General features: G+C 43.6%; 1 protein-coding gene across 1 annotated transcript in view; it reads left to right on the top strand.

Moving 5' to 3' along the window:
* Positions 1–20556, top strand: part of MTUS2 (microtubule associated scaffold protein 2) — a 152112-nt gene extending 131556 nt beyond the window's left edge. Inside the window, exons 7-14 of the mRNA XM_008494921.2 lie at positions 4980–5046; positions 9345–9559; positions 11474–11579; positions 13396–13469; positions 15338–15436; positions 16666–16785; positions 19086–19183; positions 20340–20556. Of these exons, the coding sequence (XP_008493143.2) occupies positions 4980–5046; positions 9345–9559; positions 11474–11579; positions 13396–13469; positions 15338–15436; positions 16666–16785; positions 19086–19183; positions 20340–20556 (996 nt within the window). The remainder of the gene's footprint in view (positions 1–4979; positions 5047–9344; positions 9560–11473; positions 11580–13395; positions 13470–15337; positions 15437–16665; positions 16786–19085; positions 19184–20339) is intronic.
* The last annotated feature ends 2601 nt before the right edge of the window (positions 20557–23157 follow it).

The raw sequence follows: 23157 nt of genomic DNA, 5'->3' as shown, positions 1-23157 counted from the left end.
GACTCGGGCCGGGCCGCCTCCCGCTGAGAGCCCAGGCTCGCTCCCGCATCTCAGCGTGTTTGGGGCTTTGGCTGCGAAGTTTCCACACCTTTCCCTGCCGTCCCTCGGCCCGACACCTTCCTGCGATGGCGCTGCTGGACCTGCCCTGCTCTGGGCAACCCTTTGCCAGCTGGAGCTGCCGTCCCACATCTCTCCGGAGCGGCCTGAGCAAGGGCACCGGTGCGCAGGAAGGGAGGGAGGGAGGGAGGGGAGCGGGCAGCCCTCCGCGGGGGGCGAAGCTGCCCCGCACCCGCTGATCTCCTGAAGCCGGGGCAGCCGCCAGCGGGACGCCCTCCCCGATCGGGACCCGATCCTCGAACCGGGACCGGGGCTCGCGCCGCTGGCAGCACCGCCGGGGTGCCCGGCAGCCCGGGAGGCGTAGGGCAAGGCTGGTGGCAGTCCGGCTGGTCGCGGTCCTGGCAGGATGGGCAGATGCTGCTCCAAGTGTTTGTCGTGCCTTCCGTGCGAGGAGGAGACGGTACTTTTGCCTCTTTTGATCCTTTAGGGAAGGGGCAGGAATGCAGCCGTTCCCGCGCTCGAGCCTGTGCTGGTGCTTCCAGCGGCACATCCCGGGGTGGCAAGCGAGGGAAGCGATGCTCCTGTTCACCTACAGTGTGCTGAGCTCTGAGGAGCAAGTCTAGCTGTTGCTTTCAGGTGCACTGCAGTGCCTTGCATAATGTTATCCTACGAGAAAGCTGGGGAGAGACTGGTTCCAAAGGCGTGTAGCAGTAGGATGAGCAGCAATGGTCTTAGAGTGGATTTAGATCAGATATTAAGAAGAAGTTTACTGTGAGGGTGGTGAAACACTGGGACAGGTTGTCCAGAGAAGTGGTGGAGACCCCATCCCTGGAGACATTGCTCAGGCTTGACCAGGCTCTGAGCAATTTCATCTGGGTAAAAATGTCCCTGGACACTGCAGGGGAGTTGGACTAGATGACTTTAGAGGTCCCTTCCAGCCTAATGCATTTTTTTGATTCTACAATTCAATGAGTCTATTATATCTAATATGATTCTCTTCTGCGGTCTAGATGTAAGGGTTGGATTTTCATGAAACAAGGAGGGACCATTGGTATCTTCTGTGTCTTCAGAAGATGTATCTGTATGTATATTCTGCATCTCCAGTTGTCATGATGTCTTGCTGCCTTTCAGACACTTCTAGTAACCATGGAGAGTACAAGCTGCAAAAAAACCTAAAAACAAAGTTGCGGAGTTTTAAAGTTTGATGATTATTTAACCTCCAGCAGTCCAAAGGTTTTACCTCTGCAATGATATTCCTTTCTGACAGTGAATTGATCCTCCAATCTAGGAGAAGTGAAAGAAGGCAATATGTTTTATTATGTCAGGGTGAAGCTAAACCAACCAGCTTCCCAGGCATTAAAATGGGTTGTGTAACAAGCATCAGTGCAGAGGTAAGTACATAGCTACAGGTAGCAGGAGAGTAACATGTTTGAGAGAAGTTGTGAGACATTTCTGAGACAGAGCTTTTCCTGCTGTTCTCCTGGAAATTTGCCTGGATTTTAAGTATACACAGAAGAGGGAGACAATGAATGTATGCACTGAATATGCTTGATGGAAAACATCTTGGCAGAAACACATACTTGTGTAGTATATTTTGTTAAGGTTTGTCTTTTTAAAATGCTCATGTAGTCTTTCTAATGAAAAGCTGATAGTGTCTCCCATTTGCCCAGCAAAATGTTTGAAGAGAGCATGGATGCTGCCAGGCAGTTTAAGAAAATATATAGGTCTTAATATAGAACCTGTGGAAGTACAGTCACAAAGGGGCTTCTAGGTGATTGTAATCTTTAAACTGAGGAGTACTGTGAAGGAGGATTACATGATTAATAGCATGATTGAAACAGCAGTGCTAAAACATCTCTTTTTGGAAAGAAGACTATAGATCATTTTAAACATCAGCTGTGGTGGGATTCAGTTATTGCTTCTACAAGTTTTGTCTGAAATATTTATTGGTACAAGAGATTTCCCAAGATATATGATTCTCTTTCCAATGATAATATAAGGTCTTGTCCTAGGGAAATCCGAATAAATTACAACAGTGACTAAGCATCATGTGCAGGTCAGTCTTTTTTTTTTTAGAAAAAAAAAAAAAAAAGATTAAAGCATTAGATATAGAAAAGCTACGTGGAAGGAGCAGTTTTAATAACAAGTGCCATAGCAGATCTGTGTCCAGTGCATATTTTTAGGAGGAATTGTAGAAAACTGGGAAGTGTTTGTGGTGATACTGTATGTGTTTCTGGGTCTCACAATATAAGCAAGCATCTAAGTTGGCAGGGATGAGAGATGTAGATTTGTGGAGGTAACTCCATGCTTCCATGCTTACTTCCTTGTTTCAGTTGATTTCCTATGTCATTAGACACAAAACTCTTGGGAGGGGGCAGCAAAGGTTCCTGCCTCCTCTGTCTTCTTTTTGACTTGTGATGATAAATATTAATGAAAATTGATTAATTCAATGGGATATTTTGTTATTTTTATTTCTCACACATTTGTTCTGGCAAATATTTCCTTGCATGCTTATGAATTTTCTAATTTCTTTGATGCTTTGACATTGGAGCTATATAAATCTCACCTGATAACTTTACATTCTCAAATCAGATCCAGTTTTGCTCTAGCCCTTCATGCCAGTAGAACAGTAACAATCCCAATGTGTTCTGCTTATCTGTAGGTGTTGGCAGTGATTTATAAAGAGCTCCTTCACTGCCAATGGCTTTTGTTTCAAATTGTGGGAGCTGGTAATTTGAGTGGGTGCTTCCCATCTGCAAGTCCCATATGCAGTACAACCCTATGCACACGTCTTCAAGGGCACCAGTCCTGGCAATTGGTCAAGAACACTTCTTAAAATTACTCCAGTGAGGTAAACAGAAGATACGGGCAGATGCAGTGGTGTTCTCCAAAAAGGGAAACCTTATCTCTGTAAGGCTGCTGGTTTGGAAATCTATGTGAAGGGCTATGCTGTGTTTTTTTTAACATAACCAGCTGTATTTATCTAGGCCTTTTTTGGGGTGGAGGTTGTTTGTTTGTTTGTTTTTATAGCTTTTATATTACTTTAAAAAAACCCAAAACACTCAAAACAACCCACTTCATTTTATTCTAAGCCTAATGCAGTCAGTCTGGACTGGGGACTCTGCAGTCCTGGCACACAAGCCCTGTGCATTACTCAGCAGTGTATGGCACTGACTGCTTGGGGGAGCCCAGTCTTGCATATCTGGCTTCTTTCCATAACTGAGTAAGAAAGATGCCCACATTACCTGGGTCTCCTCTGTCACCTGGGGCTCTTAAATGAGTTCACTTGATCAGTTTACAGCAAAACTTCCCAGAAAATTTGTCCCTTGGAGCTAGTAGAAATAATCCCAAAATAGGAGTGTGTAAAGGATTAACTTTTTCTGTCTTCCTATGAAGAGGGCTCAGAGGGTTGTTCAGCCTGGAGAGGAGAAGGCTCTGGGGATGGGGAGACCTTATAACAGCCTCCCAGTACCTGCAGGGGCCTACAGGAAAGCTGGGGAGGGACTTCTTACAAGGGCACGTACAGATAGGACAAGGGGTAATTACTTCAAACTGAGAGGGTAGATTGAGGCTAAACATTAGGAAGAAATTCACTGTGAGGGTGGTGAGACACTGGCACAAAGAAGCTGTGGCTGCCCCCTCACTGGAAGTGTTCAAGGTAATTTGAATTAAATATTGAATGGGGCTTTGAGCAACCTGGTCTTATGGGAGGGGTCCCTTCCCATGGCAGGGGGGTTGGAACAAGATGATTTTCAATGCTTCTTCCAACCCAAACTTTTCTACAATTCTACAAAATGCCAGGTTCCTATTTTCCTGGTATTACAAAAAATAAATCTGTTGTTTTGTTTCTCTTAACAGAGTTAAAAATTAGATGCAGGAAAATAAACAGAAACATTAAGCTCTGAAATATTTTTTCTCCACTTTCACTTTCGTAAGATAAGACTAATTTGCTGTCCTATCTGTTAGGTATCCTGCTGCTGAACTAATTATTTCCATGACCTAGATTTTTATTAGCCTTGCTTCTTTATTCCTGAAATATTTACTTTCCAGGACTCCTTTTAATTCCATTTGCTTCTACACTGCTTTATCTCTTGAACATGATTTTTCTGTCGTGTTGGCCTTTTCTAACCTAGGATATATTTATAGTAGCCTGATCTAGTTTTTGCTAATCACTGGTGACCTTCCTAGCAGACTAACATCCTTTGCCTTCTTCCTAATGTGAGTCAGGATACACTCAAATTTAATGTGTTCTAATGCTTGAAACATTATGCTGAGATTTACTGTACTAAACAAAACTCCAATAGATTTTCCTGGCTAGCTCATCTGTTTTAATTCCCTAAATATTCATATTTCTTTTGAGAGAGGTCAAGGGAGGGAACTTTTGTCCTCCATCACCAGTAAAATCCCAGGAATAAATGTGGAAAGAGACATGAATATCAGGCCATTAGTAGTGTCTATGTGGCTATGCCCACCATGCCTAGAAGGGTTTAAGTACAGTAATCTGCCCTGCAAATTTGACTGTGTGAGGATATTACTGTATTTAAAGGTGATAAAATGCAGGCATAGATAGAGTAAAATATTGTAATAGAATTAATAAAACCATCTTTCACATACAGTCCAGTGATAAATGGCACACAAATTAAGCACAAAATGATAAAACATACCAATGTCCTTTGTCTTTTTAGACACAAAGGAGTAAAAAGAGTATTCTTTGCTGTCCTCTGTGCCTAAGTATCTGTAGATGTATTCACAGAGATACAAGGTATTAATAGCCAATGAGTTGTGGCTCCTAAGTTTGATTTAAAAACTAAATGAGTTCATTATAATCATCCCCTACAAAGTAATTTGACTTACTAAATGAACATGTGAAAGTGCTTGTCTAGGATATCTATACATATTTCTCTCTCTTCTTCCTTAAACAGAATGAAAACGACCTTGTGAAAATAAAGGAGTTAGAAGTCGAGCTTGCAAAGATCAGAGATGAAGTTGGTAAGTAGTAGAAGCAAAAGGGATTTTCTCACTTTACACAAAAGCAGTTGCTCCCTGTGACCTGCTCATGGGGAATCCGTGTACATGCGATAAAGTGACTTCTGAAGCCCAGGAACAAGGGGGTTTGTGGCTTTGCAAGGAACAGTGATTTTACCTCTTTGTAGTAGAGATGGGTCCATCACCACACACACTGGAGCTACTCCTGTGTCACCTTTTCTAGAATAATGGTTCTTCAGAAATCCATTGCTTCTGTTTTCAGACTATGTACTACCACTGCAAGGAGAAAAGATAATGTGATAAGAATTGGGAACTTGGGAATGTTGTGTTGCACACTGACTGGAAATGCATCTCTTACTTGAATGTGTTTGCATGTTATGCAGTTCAGCTACAAAGTGAAGAGTACCAAGCTCAGAACTTACTTGTTAATATTTCTAAGGTCTCTTCCTGCTTGGAAAACAGGAATGCAATGTCCCCTTCAGTCTGTGTGTTCCCTGTGTATCTGCATGCACCACTTTTCCTGTTTGGTTTCTCATCTAGAAAGGAGAAACAGAAAGGTACAAGGACATTGCAACTCTTGAGAGAGAAAGTGGCCTTCTGTGCTGTCTTCAGCCAAGAGACTTAAGTTTTTTTAGGCATAAATCTCCCCAGTATGGGTGTGATGTTGGGTTCACCTGCCACAGGGCAAATCAAGAGGAGGAAGAGCACACAGAGAGAGGACCAGTGGGGCAGAGGACTCTGTGAATACCAAAAGCTGGTGCAACTACTGATGACTGGGACTATGAAGAGAGAGACCTCTCTTCTGGATAAGAGCTGGAAGATCATCCAATCCAGCCTTTAACCTAACTCTACTAACATAGCTCTGCCAGCCCAGTGCTAAACCATGTCTCTACACCATACCTATAATATTTTTAAACACATTCAGACATGGTGATTTAATCACTTCCCTGGGCAGCCCATTCCAGTGCTTGGGAACCTTTTCTGTAAAGAATTTTTTCCTGATATCCAACCTGAACCTCTCCTGGTGCAACTTGAAGCATTTCTCCTCGTTCTATTGCTGGTTACTAGTGAGAAGAGACAACTCCACCCCCTGTTGCAACCCCCTTTAACACAGTTGTAGGGAGCAGTAGGGTCACCCCTCAGCTTCCTTTTCATTACACTGAACAACCCCAGTTCCCCTCAGCCACTCCTCATAAGGTTTGTGCTCTGGACCTTTCACCAGCTGTGTTGCTCTTCTCTGGAGCACTTGTGCCATAAGGTGAGAGGGTGACTTTGATGGCAAAGTGGGGGTCAAGCCAAACCCTTGTGAGGTGGGCAGAACTACAGATTCTCCCCGTGCTTTGTCTTCTCCTCGTCCATGACAAACCACTGCAGAACAGCTCAGCTGAGCCCTTTTCTGATGCCCAACAGCTTGTGCTCCCTGCTGTGCCCCTCTAAAATTTTTTGGCTGATTGTCATTTTACAGAGAGCTTTATTGCCCCCTGGTCCAAGGATACTGCAGCAATAGCAAAACAGCATGTCCAGTTTTTCCCCAATGGCTGCTCTCATCCCTCCTCTGCATCTCCACAGCTCTCACAGAGGAGTCATTGCCACTGGTGCATTCTTTATGCAGGGCACACCTGAAGCTCCACATTGAACACCTGCTTCTCATTTGAAATCCCTACCCCTTTCCAGGCAATTGAGTGCTTTCATTTTCATAAGGGCTTTTGCAAGTTGCGGTGACAAGGAAGGAAGGAAGGAAGGAAGGAAGGAAGGAAGGAAGGAAGGAAGGAAGGAAGGAAGGAAGGAAGGAAGGAAGGAAGGAAGGAAGGAAGGAAGGAAGGAAGGAAGGAAGGAAGAAGGAAGGAAGGAAGGAAGGAAGGAAGGAAGGAAGGAAGGAAGGAAGGAAGGAAGGAAGGAAGGAAGGAAGGAAGGAAGGAAGGAAGGAAGGAAGGAAGGAAGGAAGGAAGGAAGGAAGGAAGGAAGGAAGGAAGGAAGGAAGGAAGGAAGGAAGGAAGGAAGGATGTGCTTCCATTTATACCACATTTGTACATCTGAAGTGAAGGCAACTCACTGGTGATTTTGCTGGAGAGCTTTGCCAGGGGTATATCTGACTGCCTGGTTAGGGGGTCACAAAGCAGCATGTTCAGTAACAGGAGATCACTCTGCCTTCCCTTAGCATTGCTCTTGTGCATGAAGCCATGGATACTTCCTCTGCCCAAAATGGAGTCCTGGTGGAGTACATAGAGACAGTTGTTAGAAGAAGAACAAAACTCCAGAAAAACAGTCTGAGGTCTCAGCTGAGCTGTACTGCTTCAGAAGGGAGATGAGCCATAGATATGTGCATGTTTCCTTTCTCAGACAAGGGAAAGATGGTGTGAGATAGTCCTTTCCCCAGTGGTCCTGTGGGCATGCATACAGGAGAGGAGCCATCACAGGCCACCTCTTCTTGAGAAAGACATTATGATGATGTTTAGGGGCACCAAGAATGTCTGGGATCTGTCCTGCTTGTTTGAAGTAATCCAGTCTGTACAACCTTGAGACACAACATGTCCAGGTAAAAGGACTCCCAGTAGAGATAGACAAAAAGATGAACATGTACAGGTATTGAACTCCATCAGGTGGGAAAAAATTCATCAGTAGTACAAGCCCTGGTACATATCCATACATAGGTTAATGGTGGTGGGGTTTAGTTTAAGTCAAAAATTGCTGGACAGCCTGTTTTCCTTCAGAAGAAAAATAGAGAATTAAATTCTGTGAAACAACCATTATTTTAAATCTGTGGACAAGGTGAAATGACAAATGCCATGTCCATAAGAGTGGTTGTCATCAGTGTAGTTCTTTGATGCCTCTAAAGCAATACAAACTGGGGCTCTGGATGCTACTGGAGACCTGTGGCTCACTGGTACTAAAAAAGAGTGAATATGAATCTGCATATGAATCTGTATGGTCTACAATATTGTACATATTCTGCCAAGCTTTTTGCAAATAAAGAATGGAACAGTCATTTATTTGACAACATCAATCACAGTTGATTCTCTGAAGAAGTTTAAGGGAAATCTACAAAGCATATTATTTTGACTACAACCAAGCTGTAGTTCTGGCTTGTCTCTGTCACTTTGATAAGTAGTTCTCTCATTAATATAAAAACAATCAGGTCTACCAGTGGCATTAAAAACACATCCCCTTTTTCTCTAGTGTTGTTCCGAATGTTATGATCATGATGATTTTAATTACTTCTTGCTCGTTAGATCTTTGTAAGTGAGTACTCTTTCTCTTTAAATGTAGTCCAGCTGGCCTTATCCAGCTTGAATCAGTTCTTCAATATCTGGCTTGATTGCAACTGTTCTTTAGCAGAGCAAAAGGCTGAGTACACAGTTATTCATGACACTGCTGTCCTGGGACCTGGGGAACAATATAGGTGAGGAACCAAATGGGGAAATAGACCAAATATCTTTGACTTGATGGAACTGTTGGAGGTGCACCTCTTGAAACCAGCTGTAGACATGGTTGTGAATTCAGAGACATGGTCACTGCGTTAGTTCATAAGAGTAAAACTTTCTGATTGCCTTCAGTACCAGCCTATCAATTACCATCTCTGTTTCCATGAAGCACACAAGATGGTGGTTTGAATATAAAAATATTTTAATCAAGTGTGCATTAGAGGATTCAAGAGGTCCTCAATGGAGCTGTTGAAAAAGACAGGTTTATGGTGTGAGAAGCTTCTAACAGGTGGAAAATGGGATCTTTGAGATCTATCTCATTGTCAAATGGCAAATCACAACACATGCACAGGATTTGCCCCTGGATCACATGCATGTGCCACCTTCCTGGGACATCACTTGAAGCGGAGACTGAGCCAAGACTGTAGCTTGAAAGAAGGAGATAAGAAAAATCTTCTACCCCAGCTGAAAGGCTTTGTGTCAAGTGATCATCTCACATGCTTTCTCATATCCAAGGCAAAGCAGAAGCCCCAAAGCCTTGATATGTGGACCCAAGACTGTGCTGTCCAGGAGGCAACACCCAGTCACCCTGAAGGTCCATGGAGTATCCTGATTATTATTGTTATTATTATTACACTTCATCACACCCCTGTTTTGCATGGGCTTTTGTGTACTCTGCTAGGGCCTCAGTTTAAACGAACGCATGTGTGTGAGAGGTACAGAGAGAGGACACAGCAAGAGCATGTGGATGGTTCAGATTCTTAGGAGCCCCAGAGTCAGCAAGAATGACTGTGCTCAGTGATGTCCCAGTAGATCTCTGATGCCACTGTTTGCTCCTGAGGAGTTCAGAGCCTGACCTTTATGGTCTCATCTCCACAGCCCTCAGTATAGCAAGGTGGAAGAAACTGCAGAGGGAGAAGGAGGAGCTGGAGAGGAGCTTTGAAGAGGAGATGAAGCAGCTTCAGAGACAGCAGCAGGAGGAGTTGCAGGCACTGGAGTTGCAGCTGCAGGAGGAGTGCAACACCAAGAGGGAGTGCCTGCAGGAGCAGCACAGGCTACAGATGGAGCAACTCCAATTGCAGCATCAGGATCAGGTCAGTCTTCACCCACTCTTTTTGAAGAGCAGACCATAACAGTACTGAGGGGACCAGAGATGACCCAGGTAATGAAATAGATTGAATATTCTGACAGGAAAAAAATGGTAACTAATTTGTAAACTCATCTGGTGTTGAGTGCTCTTGGATTGGAAGAGGCTGACAGTCCAGGTTAGAAAGCTGATCACCAAAAATATTTCTTGGCCAAGAAAACAGTAAAATGTTCTTAGTTTAGGAACTGAAATACATGAGGAATAAGGATCCCTAACAGCTACTGACCCAGAGGGTTTGTAATCCTCTGGTGCTCCCTCTCCCAGCTCAGAGGAAGAGGAGAAGTGCATGCTCAGAGCATGCCAAAACCAACCAGCCTGCTCAAGGGACTGGAGTTCAGCACTGTTGCTGTTGACCCAGCACTAGGTCCAGCCAGCCTTGGAGCAAAGACACCCAACATATGAGCTAAAGAGCCCATTGGGTCATCTAGCTCTTATTTCCCTGCTCTCTCATGCAATGTAGCAGCAAGCTGAGTCCTCATTGTTTTGCAAACAGTTCTTCACACTGAGTTGCCTCCCACACTGTTATTAAAATGAGTTTGGATAATTTAAAATTCCACGTTAAATGCCCATCCTTCATCCTAAGATCATTCCTTCTCCAGTACAGTTGGAAATTTTACTGCAGTTGAGTTATCTAACACGAGTTTGCCAGCTAAATGCAGCAAAATAACATACATTCCAGTCCAGATGTGCTCAGCTGTAGTATCTTCCTACTATTGTTAAACAGGGAGCAAAAAAAGCCATTTAAAGTCAAGTCACTTCACAACAAGCAGCTGCTGCATTGTAAAATAGTTTGATCCTCTGCATTGCCAGCTATCACAGATGCTGTGTTAAATATAGGGAACAAGATCAATGTGATCACAAACCTCAGAAAAGCAAACTGATGCAATGCATTCAGCAGCTGCTCTGGACTACTGACTTAACCTTGATTACCACCTCTCACTGTATTTTCTTATATCAAAACAGCATCATTGCAGATCTGCCTTTGCCTTGAGACCAAGGCATGTCCCAAACCCATCAAGCCTCTCACAGCCATCTCCCAAGTACATCCCCCTGCTCCCCTGATGCCTGTGTGCAGTCTGGTGTGTGGTGTGGTTTGTTGCACAGCCCACAGCACCAGGACCACCACTTTCTGCCCTCAATATGAGTTGGGGAAAAAGTTCTGAGTCTTCACTGTCATTTTGAAAACTCTTGTGACTGCACTGAGAAAGATGCTGTCAGATTTTTTGTCAGCTTATTGGATGTAGGCTAAAAATTCATAATTCAAGAGGACATAAGAATTTGGATATTGATGATGTTGTAGGATGTTTCTTTTCAAGTAAAAATGTGATAGATTGCAATGCATTACAGACTGCTAATTTCAATGTTTCTCTAGAAATTAATATTTTACAGCTATGAATAATTCATAGGCATTTCCCATGGAAGTTAATTCAAAACCTTGCAGTAATAATCATTGCAGCGAAGTGCCATGAAGACAAAAACCAGGACAGCTTAGAACTGTTCATCTTTTATCTGACCATCAGAGGGAGTCAGGTCATTAATACAACTGAGATTAATGGAATGTTGAGATTTCATAAATGGCTTCTTTGCTTTAGGTTTTAGGGTGGTTTTTGCCTTTTGCTTTCTTATGTGCCTCTTTTATCACCCTTAAGTGAAAAGAATGGAATTAGTAGTAGCAGTGACTACACAGTACCACTCCAGGTGTCAACATTCCTGTTTCATAATGAGGGAAACTGGCCCATGTGACGCTCAATAGATCCATTCAGTGTTTCCAGGTCACTGTGGCTCTCTGGCAGTGGCTTTTCAGTGTGCCACAGTGTGCCTCATTCTGCACCCATGTCTCCATTCCTTGTTGTTGGAACAGGTGGAAGATATCACAGCTGTCCATGAAGCTGCAATGTTACAGCTGGAAAATGACCACATAGTTGCCATTACAGTGCTGCAGGATGAGAATGACTGCAAGATTCGAGGTGAGCCAAAGGCAGCCCAGTGGCTACAGAGCTATTTCAGAGCAGGAATTAGCACTGGGATAAGACTGTGTAAGCCTGGATTTTCTTCTTCCACAGCAGGTGATGCAGAAAATTTGTGTTGTTCAAGTGCTTTCACATGGGGTGAACCACCAGATTCATGATAGGGGCAAGGGAGAGCTGCATACAGTGTGGACAGAATCTATCTTGGACCTGAGAATATCTGAAGTCTTTGGACCAAAGATGAGGCTTTGTCTGTGGCTCACTGACCATAAAGTCCAAAATTCCACCCTACTTCACAAACAGACTTTTTTAAGAGCATAATGCTGAGGTCCTCAGTAGTCTAGAGCTCATTGAACATTTCTGAATTTTGGTGCTTGAATGCCTACACTGCTTCTTAAAAAAGGACTCATCATTTTCTGTAGCAACAGTGTAGCCTCACATGGGTGTGAATATGCACCTCAGCACTGTTACCTTTATTTGTCTTACATTTTTTTCCATGAGATTTGATGCTGCATAAAGAACTGTTTCCTCCCTAGCAGTTTATATAAAACCATGTCTTTTTACATGCTTTAGCTGGCATTCAGCAGTTATCTGTACAATCTCCCTCTTTTCCCTCTTTTTTTCACACATAGGCATGAGGATCTAAATTTTAAATATCTCTAGTGAGTTTTCTCCCAGCTTTCCCCAGACTGAGCAATATTGCTTAGCTCTGCACTGTGTCAATTAAAGACACAGTCCAGAGCATAAAGTAAGCTGAGAACAGCCTGTTCTCCTTTCCTGTAGGCAGAGATGGTATCTAGAATATAATTTCTAAATGTTGAAAATAATTTTTAAATAAAACCCCAAAGCTGATCCTTGCTTGGGGACATTCTTATCTGCCAGTTTTGCTTAGTATTTTATGATTATAAAACTTGGCTGTCTTATCAAGACTCCGGTGGCCAAAGTTTGCGCATCCTCCTTCTGGTGCGGGTGTGAAATGCCCTCCTGTGCATGGAGAAGGCATTGCAGGAGCTGCAGTGTAAGCTATGGAGGGCAGTAGAGAATTGGTATTATTACTGCTGATCTTGAGACCAGAGAGTACTTGTTGGAGGGCAGAAGCCCATCGAACGAGGGGTAAAGACACAGGCAGTGTCTGTATGCTAAAAAGGAATATACTGCTATAGTACTGAATGACAGTTTGATGCCATTGATTCCACTTTGGTTATAAAACTTCTGATTATTAAGTCCAGAGTGAGTTTTTCTAGAAGTGAAAACCATGAATCATGTAATAGAGGTAGAGGATTTTTTTGTCTTCGGGGTCTTTCAGCATCAGTAGTGGCATAAACCTCACAGGTACCTGAAGAAGCACTGTCATTTGCATTTGTGCATCTGAGTTACTGCCTTCCCCACTCCCCCCCAGACACACTCTCCCATCCCATCCCCGCCAAAAAAATTGCAATCCAAGCTTTTAAATACATCTAATTTTAAGGTATTTGATTTGGGGATACTTAATTCTGAGCTGATAATGACCCATTATCAGACTGACTGTTTTCATATCAGAGTGCCCTGGAGCTGAGAATTCTCACTTATGAAAGATCAGTTATGAAAAATCAGAATCTGTTCATGTAGGAATACATGAACCTGCAACCAGTGAAAGAACAGGAAATCCTGATCCTCAAAACAATTCACCTAATGCCATGTAGGGTATCACTAGCAGTTTCCTACTCAACCTCCTAAAACTGCATCCCAAATTGCACTTGGCTCACGATGTTTGTGCTCTCGGACCCTGCTTTGCTGGACTTCACTTAGCAATATCTTGTCTGTGTATCTTCCCCAGACCTGAATGCTACCCACAAACTGGAAAAGGCACAATTAGAAGAGAATTTTGAAAAACTGCGGCTATCACTCCAGGTTAGCAGTTTCATTATTTCCCACCCCCATGTCAATGTCATGGAGCAGCTGAGGGGGCAGCCCCAGCCCTGGTGCCAGCTACCAGAGCACCAGCCCCTTGCCTCTTACCAGCTATAGTACCTCTTCTCCTCTGCGTGTCCAAACTGGGGTGTAGCAGAAAGGTGGCCCCTCAGGTTGTTCTCTTCCCTTGGCTGGTTCAGCAAACTGCTATCTGAGACAGGAGAGAAGGCAAACCTAAAGGGAGAAAAAGGCAGATGGATAAAGCCAAAGGAGTGTCCTTTCGGCCCTGCTGACTGCTGTCCCACCACAAGGAACAAACATGAGCCCTTCCCTTCCTGCTGGAGAGAGCTCCAGCACCTGCTGTGGCTGTGAGCATCACTTTGTCTTCATGGTACCACTGACCTCTCCCTGCCTGGCTCTCTGCCTGTGCTTTAACCTTCTCCCCAATGCCTGAACATTAGAGAGCCAGTCCTGGTGTAGACACATCTCCATTCCCAGGGGAGGGAAGTGCCATCCCTGATGACGGACACCCCAGGGCTGGCCCTGCTGTGCAGCCAGGTCAAGGTCATCCCTGCACATTTCATATCCCCCATGCCACTGTTTAACACCAAGCTCCAATTTGTCTTGGCTTTTTCAGTCCTTGGAATAACTCTATACTGTTCTCACTCTCCAGACGAAGAAATTCCAAGGAGGGGAGAGCAGAAGTGTGCTCCTCTGATTCATGCTAAGTTTGGAAATTTTGTGTGAACAAGTGAAGGTGCCACAGTAAATAATGCAAGTTCTGTTTGATTTCATAGACAGAGGATTTACAATTCTGGAAATCACTGACTGGCACATCCTGTTGCACACAACTCTCACTGCTCTTCTCATGCAGCTGTGACAGTATGAGGTGTGTCAGCACTTCTGCAATAAGAACTGATTTGATGTTACAGACAATAAATTACTTATATGAAAGACATAGGAATACCAGTTTCACAGCAACTGTGGCATTTACAGATGTTGTATATAGTGAGGTAACAGGAATTCCTTCAATGGTAACAGATACATGGTTGCTTAAAATAACATGCTGCTCCTGTGTATAGCTCTGAGATGAAGCAATGATCATTTAAAGTCCACACCACTCACTCATCGTTGCTTGTTACCACATTAGAAGCCTAAAAAGGTGAAGGAAGCAGAGAAGGGATATTTATCACCTCATTCAGATGCCAGGGACCACACCAGTGCCAGGTTTCTTAGGGAAGGACATGCTTGTTCTCATCCAGCCCAAGGTGATGGAGTGATTTAACATCAAAGATATTTCATGTGCCAGCCAGTGTCAGCCAGCCACAGGCATTGCAGGGATTTCAGGATTCCCTGAGGCACTGGGTTATCAAAAATCCCGCTCCAAGTTCAAGTGGCTTTATGTAAAAAATACCACCTCACAGGGGTTTCAAAGCCTTGTTCATCTCCCCTGGTGGTTTCACAGTGCAGATTAACTTAGAATCACAGAATCATAGAATGTTAGAAGTTGGGAGAGACCTTTAGAGATCATCGAGTCCAACCCCCCTGCCAAAGCAGGATAACATAGGGCAGGCCATACAGGAACACATCCAGGCACTTCTTGAAAGTCTCCAGAGAAGGAGACTCCACAACCTCTCTGGGCAGCCTATTCCAGGGCTCCATCACTCTCACAGTAAAGAAGTTTCTCCTCATGTTGAGGTGGAACTTCCTATGTTTTAGCTTAAACCTATTATTTGTTGTCCTATTACTGGGCACCACTGCAAAGAGATTGGCCTCATCCTCTTGACACCCATCCTCTTGACAGCTTCTGTGAATGTAAAAGGGGTGATAACATGGATGGTGTGTTCATTGGTGTGTCTCCCCTCCAGGACCAGATAGACACCCTCACCTTCCAGAACCAGTCTCTTAAGGACAAAGCAGACCGATTTGAAGAGGCTCTGAAGAAAAACACTGAGGAGCAACTGAAGGTAGATGGCAACTACATAATCAAGATACATGTTTCTAAGTATGACTCCCATCACACAACTGAGGAGTCAGAAGTGTTAGACCAGGTCCATGATTTTCTGACTTGACATCCTTTTCGTCCTTTTCTTTATTCTTTCACCCAGCATTTCCAAAACATTTCCTTAACTCCATCTGTTATGTCCTTGCTCCGCTGTCTATACTTCAATATCCTCTGCATTCCTTTTTTTTTTTTTTTTTTTTGAACTTGCAGGGGACAGACCATGTTGTAGGAAATATTTATTCAACTGCGGTCTATTAGGGCCATGCTGGTTTTAAGGTGTGCAAGGAAATACGTTGCAATTATGTATCTGAAATTAAATAACCCTGAAGTGACTGTCCAAAAGAGTTTACTTTTAACTCTGGACATTTCATTGAGCACAGTACAACACCATGGGCAGCTGTATCAACGTGACAGAGGGAACAGTCAATGAAAATAGTGAGGTGAAGAAGGGGCTCAGTGAGTTTGTAGGTGAGATAGCTCCTTATGAAATGAATGCAAATGTTTTAAAGAGGCTTGTCTATGGGTAACAAGTAGCATCAGCCTCTTTCCACCTCTGCCACAGTATTTAATTAATATGAAAGGAGAAATTCTGCTGTGTCACAGTGATGTTTATGCCAAGTACCACCAGGCAGTTCACTGGAGTGAGTTACAGAGGGAAGAAATCCAGAACAGCTGAGGTCAGTGACAGCATTTCCCCAGTATGATTCAGAGTATTTCTTTTGCTCCTGAGTTGAACCCTAGTATCCCCTACATCTGAAGTTCTCAAGCAGAGGAGGAACTTTTTCCTACCAGGTCTGGTCTTCATTAACAGGCACTGTGATGGAGTAGTGCAGGCAAGGCTCAACACTGCACCTTTCTCCTCCAGCCCTCTTGTCCAGTTTCCTCAGTTTTGTGATTGTACTTTCCCTGAGCCAAAATCCCTACACAATCATAAAACACCTTCTGTAGTTCCCAAGCTATTAGTAGCAATGAAGTTGCTGAGCAACCTGGCATCCCATCCTTCTAGCCATGGTGCTGGTCAAAGGAAAGTTACTGCTGGCTGTCCAGCCAAAGGGATGGCCTAACCCAGGACAAGTCAGTTTTCACATCACTGGGACTCCTGTACCACTGGGTACGTTGGGGACACTTTATGTTATGGCTGAAGGTGCATTTGTGGCTGAGAGGTACCTAGATCACTGGTATATTTCCTAGATTGAACGAGCTCCATATCTGCACTTAGAAGAAGATCTGGAAAGCTTAAAACATGTTCTGGAAATGAAGAACCATCAGATTCATCAGCAGGAGAAGATGATTATGGAGCTACAAAAGCAGGTAAGTTGTCATTTTTCCTCCATCGTAGCAGTAGAAGGGTAAAAGTTTGGCTACATCAGATGAACTTAAAAGGGGTGAGAAAACACATGAGGCTGGGACAAGACACAGCCAAAGAGGTTCATAAATGGGAGGTAACCATTTAGGGCTGCAGAGGGCAAGTGGAGGAAGACTGAGCTGTGTGTGTCCTGAAGCTGCTCATGCAGTGTTAAGGGAACTCTCAGATGTGAGTATGAATTAGAAATATTCAGCAAGAAGTTCCTAGCAAGGCTTCCATTAGGAAAGCTCTCTCGAAACCTTAAGGAATGCTTTTCAGCAGTCGATGCTGTTATCTCAGCTTTTGCTTGTGGGGATCCCAAACAAAGAGCTCAGCAGTTTTCCATCAGTTACAATTTTTATTCTAAAGGGGATTAATTTGGTAAGGCATAACCTACAGTGACCGTAAACATCTAGTGTGGTGACAGGATGAAGCACTACCTCAGCTGGGGAGCCAGGACAGCTGAGTTCAGCAAAGCATTCAGCAAGATTTGTTTCCATTGACAGGGAAATTTTAGAACTCAGATTACTGTTTTGCTGAACAGATGCTTGAGTAAGTGGATGTAAAGTGCCTCCTTACAACTGAGGTTTGTTAACTGTGCTCCTTCCAACACACTGCCCCTAGAGCTAAGCCAGCATCTGAAAACATGCACTGTAGTGTAATACTGGGGGAAAAAAATATCCCACCACAGCATACATGGTTCCTGATCATTTACCTGGTTTTTGCTGATTAACCACATACAAGCACACAGTTCTGCTCCTGCCCTTCAGCAGAGTAAAGCTCTGAGTCTACTGTGGTCCAAAGGCACAAGTGCTTTCTGGTTAAAGATCCCGCCTCTTTCCAGAATGTCTACAGGGAATCTCCAAATGCTCTGAAAGATGGGGGGCCTTATAAAGGAGCAGAATGGCATTTCAAATACAGGGTCAGGCTTGGGTAGCTGGCTGCTTAAAGGGAGCCTGGAAATGAAGGCAGCAGGAGAGAAGTGGTATAGGGTGAGGGTTGCAATGGAGAGGGAAGGAGATGCATAGGTCTTCTCCCATGCTTCATGCTGGCATAGCTACTACTTATTAAAATGACTGAGGAAGGTGCCTGTGATGGTGATTCCTTTCACAGGACATTTCAGTTTGAGACCAGAATCCTCGTTCTGCTCTAAAAATATACTGGGATATGCCAGATTATCTGAGAATCAGGAATATCCTTTACAGTTACCTGCACAGGCTGGAAACCACTGCATAAAACTGATGCCTCTGCCATAAAGTGTGAGTTATTGCTTACTCCAGTGCACAATATTTGGTTCTTTAGGATGGAAAATTCTGTAACTGAACACATGGAGATATGGTTACCTTTTGATGCCTTGTTTTCTTCCAAAAGTGTTGAATTGAGCATAATTCTACCTTCTGGAGAACCAAGAAATAAGGTGATAAAGTGTGTCAAATTTAAAACTTGGGAACAACAGGGTATCCAAGGCTGTGGTACATGCACTTAAACACCTTACTGATGTTGTGATCTCCTGCTACTGACATCCTCAAACTCTGCCGTTGAACCATCCCAGGTAAAAGCTACACTTGGGATAGGACTCATTTCACTTAATTACAGCTTAAGGTTAAAATGTCTGCTTTAAGCCTGTCATTTAAGATAACACTACCAGCAGTGGAGAGAAGCATCTCCAAAAGGGCAGCCCACTTCATGGGGATGCAGCAGCAGTCTAAGGCTGCTGCTAAGTACAATCTGCCCTGGTGGGTAACTCTTTGCTCCCCACAACCAGGGAATTGTCATCCTAGAGGCTGGATGATGCACATCATACCACCTGGCAATCTTTCTTCACTGCTAGAGAGACCACGGACACCACAGTGCCCTTTCCATGCTGGGCAGCCCCATGCTCAAAGTGTCACCAGGCCACAATGAATTGTAAAATTGGTTCCCAAGGGATGAAAGCTGTGGGAGGAGCACCAAGGAAGATGTTTTATTTGTGCTAGACAAATAGAGAGACTGACACCCTCAACCTTCTCAGTCAGAATTAAGGGCTAATCCAGCTTTACCCCAGCTCAGTGCTCTGCTATTACCTCACTTAGTCTACCAGTATGATGTGGTGGAAGTCAAACCTCTCTCCGAGTCTCAGCTACAGTCCAGATGAACACCTCCATCTGTCCTCAAATTTTAAATTTGTTAACAATAATATATATAAAAAAGAAAAAGATAAAAACCACATCTTCTTGGATCGGGTATTGGGCTTTCTTCAAACTTAGCAAACCTACTTTCTTTGCAGGCTGAAAAAAACTTGAAACTGGAAGAAAAAATCATCATGCTGCAACAGCAGAATGAAGAGCTCAGAGCCAGGATTGAGCAAAATACTGTCATCACAAGGTCTGTGCTGATATTTGCAAGCTTCTGCGCTTGAAAGGAGGCTGCAGTTCCTAACTGGCCAACGATTATTTCAGAAGGGGAAAAACTTATTTCCTCATGAAAGAGTACAATTGTCCTGATCTGCCTTCTTTATTCAAAAATCCCTTTTTTATTGGGTTTTTTACTTTAACATAAGGAAGGCCACATATCTGTGTGTTCCATGATTTTGATGTGCTGTAAATCCTTTAGCAGAGGAGGTAGCTGAGCCCTTCACTGTCCTTTGATGGCTCTGCTGGTGTGACTGACCTGTCCTCAATATCCAGATGAGCTTCACCATCTTGGAGCCAGTCACACACTAACAGACACACAAATGTTAGGAAGGCACATGCTTTCTTTCCCCACACCCTGGCTCAGTGAAAACTGGCTGTAAAAGGAAGTACTTGGGCTTTGTGCATAATTTTTATGGCTTGTTGAGTTAGGCAATATGAAAAAAAAAAGACATTCCCTATGTAGCAAGAGTTATCCTATGGAGTTATTCCTCGGGGGTGAGCTCCAACGTGGACTTTCTTGGGCGTGTTAGATTGTGAACTCATGTCACAGCTGGTTCCCCACTAGGAACATAAACAGTATTTTTTCTTTCTCCTCTAACCAGGCAGGCAGCTTTCTGAAAATTTTTGCTGACTTACGTGTTTTAATCTTTCCACTTTACTAGCCACTGCTTCATATTTCAAAACTGTTAGAGGGGTGGGAGAGACATGTTTTTGTTCACCTTTGCTCCACTTCTGTAGGAACCAAGGCTAAAAAAATTCTTCTAAAACATTAAACAAGATCAGAGATGCCACCCCAGCCCCTAGACTTGTGATGACACACAGTGGACCAGTAGGCCATGACATCTGCTATGTCTTCCAGAAAAGGACTTGAGAAGAATTTTGCCTGTCCACCCAAAATCCACATCCAATGCTGCTAAACTCTGGAAATACCTAAGGGGGGGAAGGTTAGGTGCCTCCCCATTTATTTCTATAAAACCCTAAGTTGCATGTAAATCAGGATAGGAGAATGGGATGGTGGGAGGTGCTCAAGGTCCTGCCCGGTGCATCCACTTGTGCAGCACCAGCTGTGTTAATGCCACCATCTCCACACTGATGCCCCTCATGTGTTGTCCTGCTTCCCTCTCCAGGCAATTGTCAGAGGAGAATGCCAATCTTCAAGAATATGTTGAGAAAGAAGTGGAGGAGAAGAAGAAGCTGAGCAGGACAAACGAAGAGCTCCTCTGGAAGCTGCAGGAAGGAGAGGCCGTGAGCCCTGTGAAGCTTCTACCCCCACCATCCACTTCTTTGTACCGCTGCTCACCAGGGAACTCCTCTCCAGCAAAAGTCAGAACCTTGCGGCGATGATTCGGCACCACCATGCCAAAGGTCCCTGCCTTTTATGCATTTCCCATCTGCTAAATGTTACCCTCCAAGGAAGCAGCACCATCAGCAGGAGCCCAGCATTCATGGCTGCAAGCATGCTCAGTAGCTGCAGAGCATTGCACTAGGCAGGGTATTCTTACAGTCGCCATATAAGAACTCTTGGTTCTGCCATGTCGACAAGCTGTTGGTAGCCAAAAAGACATTAGAAATCTGAGAGAGCAGAAAGTTAGGATAGCAAAACGTATAGTTTGATGTTTTAAAATTTTAACTATGGTTAGAGCCAAAATTTGGAAGATACGGTTCATCAGAGTGAACTTTTGCTGCAGTATTTCAGGTTAGTTTCAAATACAGTTCAAATTGTGAATATTTCTGTATATGTGTCTCTGTTTATATACACGTATGTATTGTATCTTTATACCTATATATAGACGCACACACATATGTATGTAGTTGAAGATGTTCTGCATTTTTTTATATTATTGGATACTACTAAGTGCTGATATATTTTCATTACAGTCAGCGGTTTTCTAACTCGTGCCTAAGACTTGTATCTAAATGAGAAGCATTTCTGTTTAGCCTCCCAGGAATATTTATACCCAACCTAGAAGAAAATTACACAGAAGTAGAAGCGCCTTCCAAATGTCCACCAAGTGGTACCCTATGTAACGTGAACACCAGCGACTTTGAAATTCTGAGACAGTACTGCCTTTGAAACCATCACCTTTGCATTGAACACCAGATAAGATCCCCATACCACTCACTGCTTTTTAACTCCTAGCATGGATATTGTAAGTGGAGATAGGCTAGAGATGAGAAACCTGAGGGTTGTAGCAAATTTGATAGAGGTTACTGGTTAATGTGTTTCGATTATCGTGTCTTTAAATCCTAGTTAGATCTTACCTTGTTTTACCTTGTCCTAGACTGGATACAGTCAAAATCTCTGGTTGTAGATTTCTGTCCATTTTTATTTATTTCAAGGAGGAAATATGTTGTTCATCCTTGACCTTTGCTGGACAAGAGGTTTGCAGTATTAACATGAGATACCGGGCACCTGCTGTGGCTCTAGCCTCTTCCCATCTGAAATTTCAGCAGAAAACACATCTGCTAATGAGGTCAGAATTTCTTTCCTTCCATACATATATATATATATGGAAAGAAAGAATATATATTATTTCATCTTGCCAACGCTTGCCCAAAGTTACAGAGATTCATGGAAAAGAAAAGCTAAACTACCTTTACCTTCTTGCCTAGAAGCAAAAAAATTCACCCAGGCTTGGGTTGACCCTACCTGAGGTGTTGGTGAGGCTGAAGAGCAGCTTGGGTGAGTTGTGCTGCAGGGCCCTTGTGGGCACTGATAGCAAGAAAAAAAACAAAAACAAAAAAGACCACAAAGCTGAGTATAATTTTAAAAAAAAGGAGCCTGCATACATTCCTACTCTGAGCACCTATGTGAAAGTAGGTGGAAGATGGTAGGTGCAGCAAATCCCCAGGGTGTGAGAGCACTGAGGGAAGGGTGGCTCTCCTTCCTGTGAGCAGAGGGAGGATTGCACAGCCCTCCCGTGCTGCTCGGATGGGAGTTGTGTTTCAGCTTTCCTGGGATGTACTCAGGATTCACAGCTTAGATGCAGCTTCAATCACTGTCGAAGCACCTGTGGCCTGTTCCACAGTGTTAAAAAAAAAAAACGTGATTTTCTTTTTTCCTCTGTTTTTTAGACAAATTTATTTTTGTAGCCACTTTTGCATGAAACTGTGATACTGAGTAAATTGAGCATCTTGTTAGATAGATGATGCCATGCCAACTATTACTGTTGAAATGCATTACTAGATTAGTGTGTCCAGCAAGTCCAGCTTGAAAGTAGGATAGATACCTAACCCACGTGTGCACACTAAGCCCCTCCTTGCCAAGTACAATTTTAATCAGTTTCGTACTTGCTAGATGCACAGAAACCTGCAATACCTACTGCATTATCATGTTTCATCCCACCAATACAACTCTAATACCATGAGATCATATGATATGGGTTAGAAGGAACTTTTAAAGATCATCAAGTCCAAACCACTTGCCATGGGCAGGAACATCTTCAACTAGATTAAGTTGCTCAAAGCCCCATGCAATGTGACCTCGAACACTTCCAGTGATGGGGCACCCACAGCTTCTTTGGCAACCTGTTCCAGTACCTCACCACCTTCATTGTAAATAATTTTTTCCTTATTTCCAATTGAATCACAGAATCATCCAGGTTGGAAAGGACCTCTGAGAGCAAGTCCAACCCTTGATCCACTACTGCTGTGGTTCCCAGACCAGGGCACTGAGTGCCACATTCAGTGTCTTCTCAAAAACCTCCAGGGATGGAGAATCCACCACCTCCCTGGGCAGCCCATTCCAATGCCTAATGAGCCTTCACTGTTTCAGTTTTAAACTGTTCTCCTTGACCTATCACTACAGGCCCTGGTAAAAGTCTTTATCTTTCTTATAAACATCCTTTAATTAGTGAAAGGCCACAATAAGGTCTCCCCAGAGCCTTCTCTTCTCCAGGCTGAACAACCAACTCTCTCAGACTTTCTTCCTCAGAGAGGTTCTCC

The sequence above is a fragment of the Calypte anna genome, chromosome 1 (genome assembly GCF_003957555.1).
Source record: "Calypte anna isolate BGI_N300 chromosome 1, bCalAnn1_v1.p, whole genome shotgun sequence".
Taxonomy (NCBI): domain Eukaryota; kingdom Metazoa; phylum Chordata; class Aves; order Apodiformes; family Trochilidae; genus Calypte; species Calypte anna.
The sequence above is the reverse complement of the archived record's forward strand: the minus strand, read 5'-3'. Positions and strand labels throughout refer to the sequence as shown.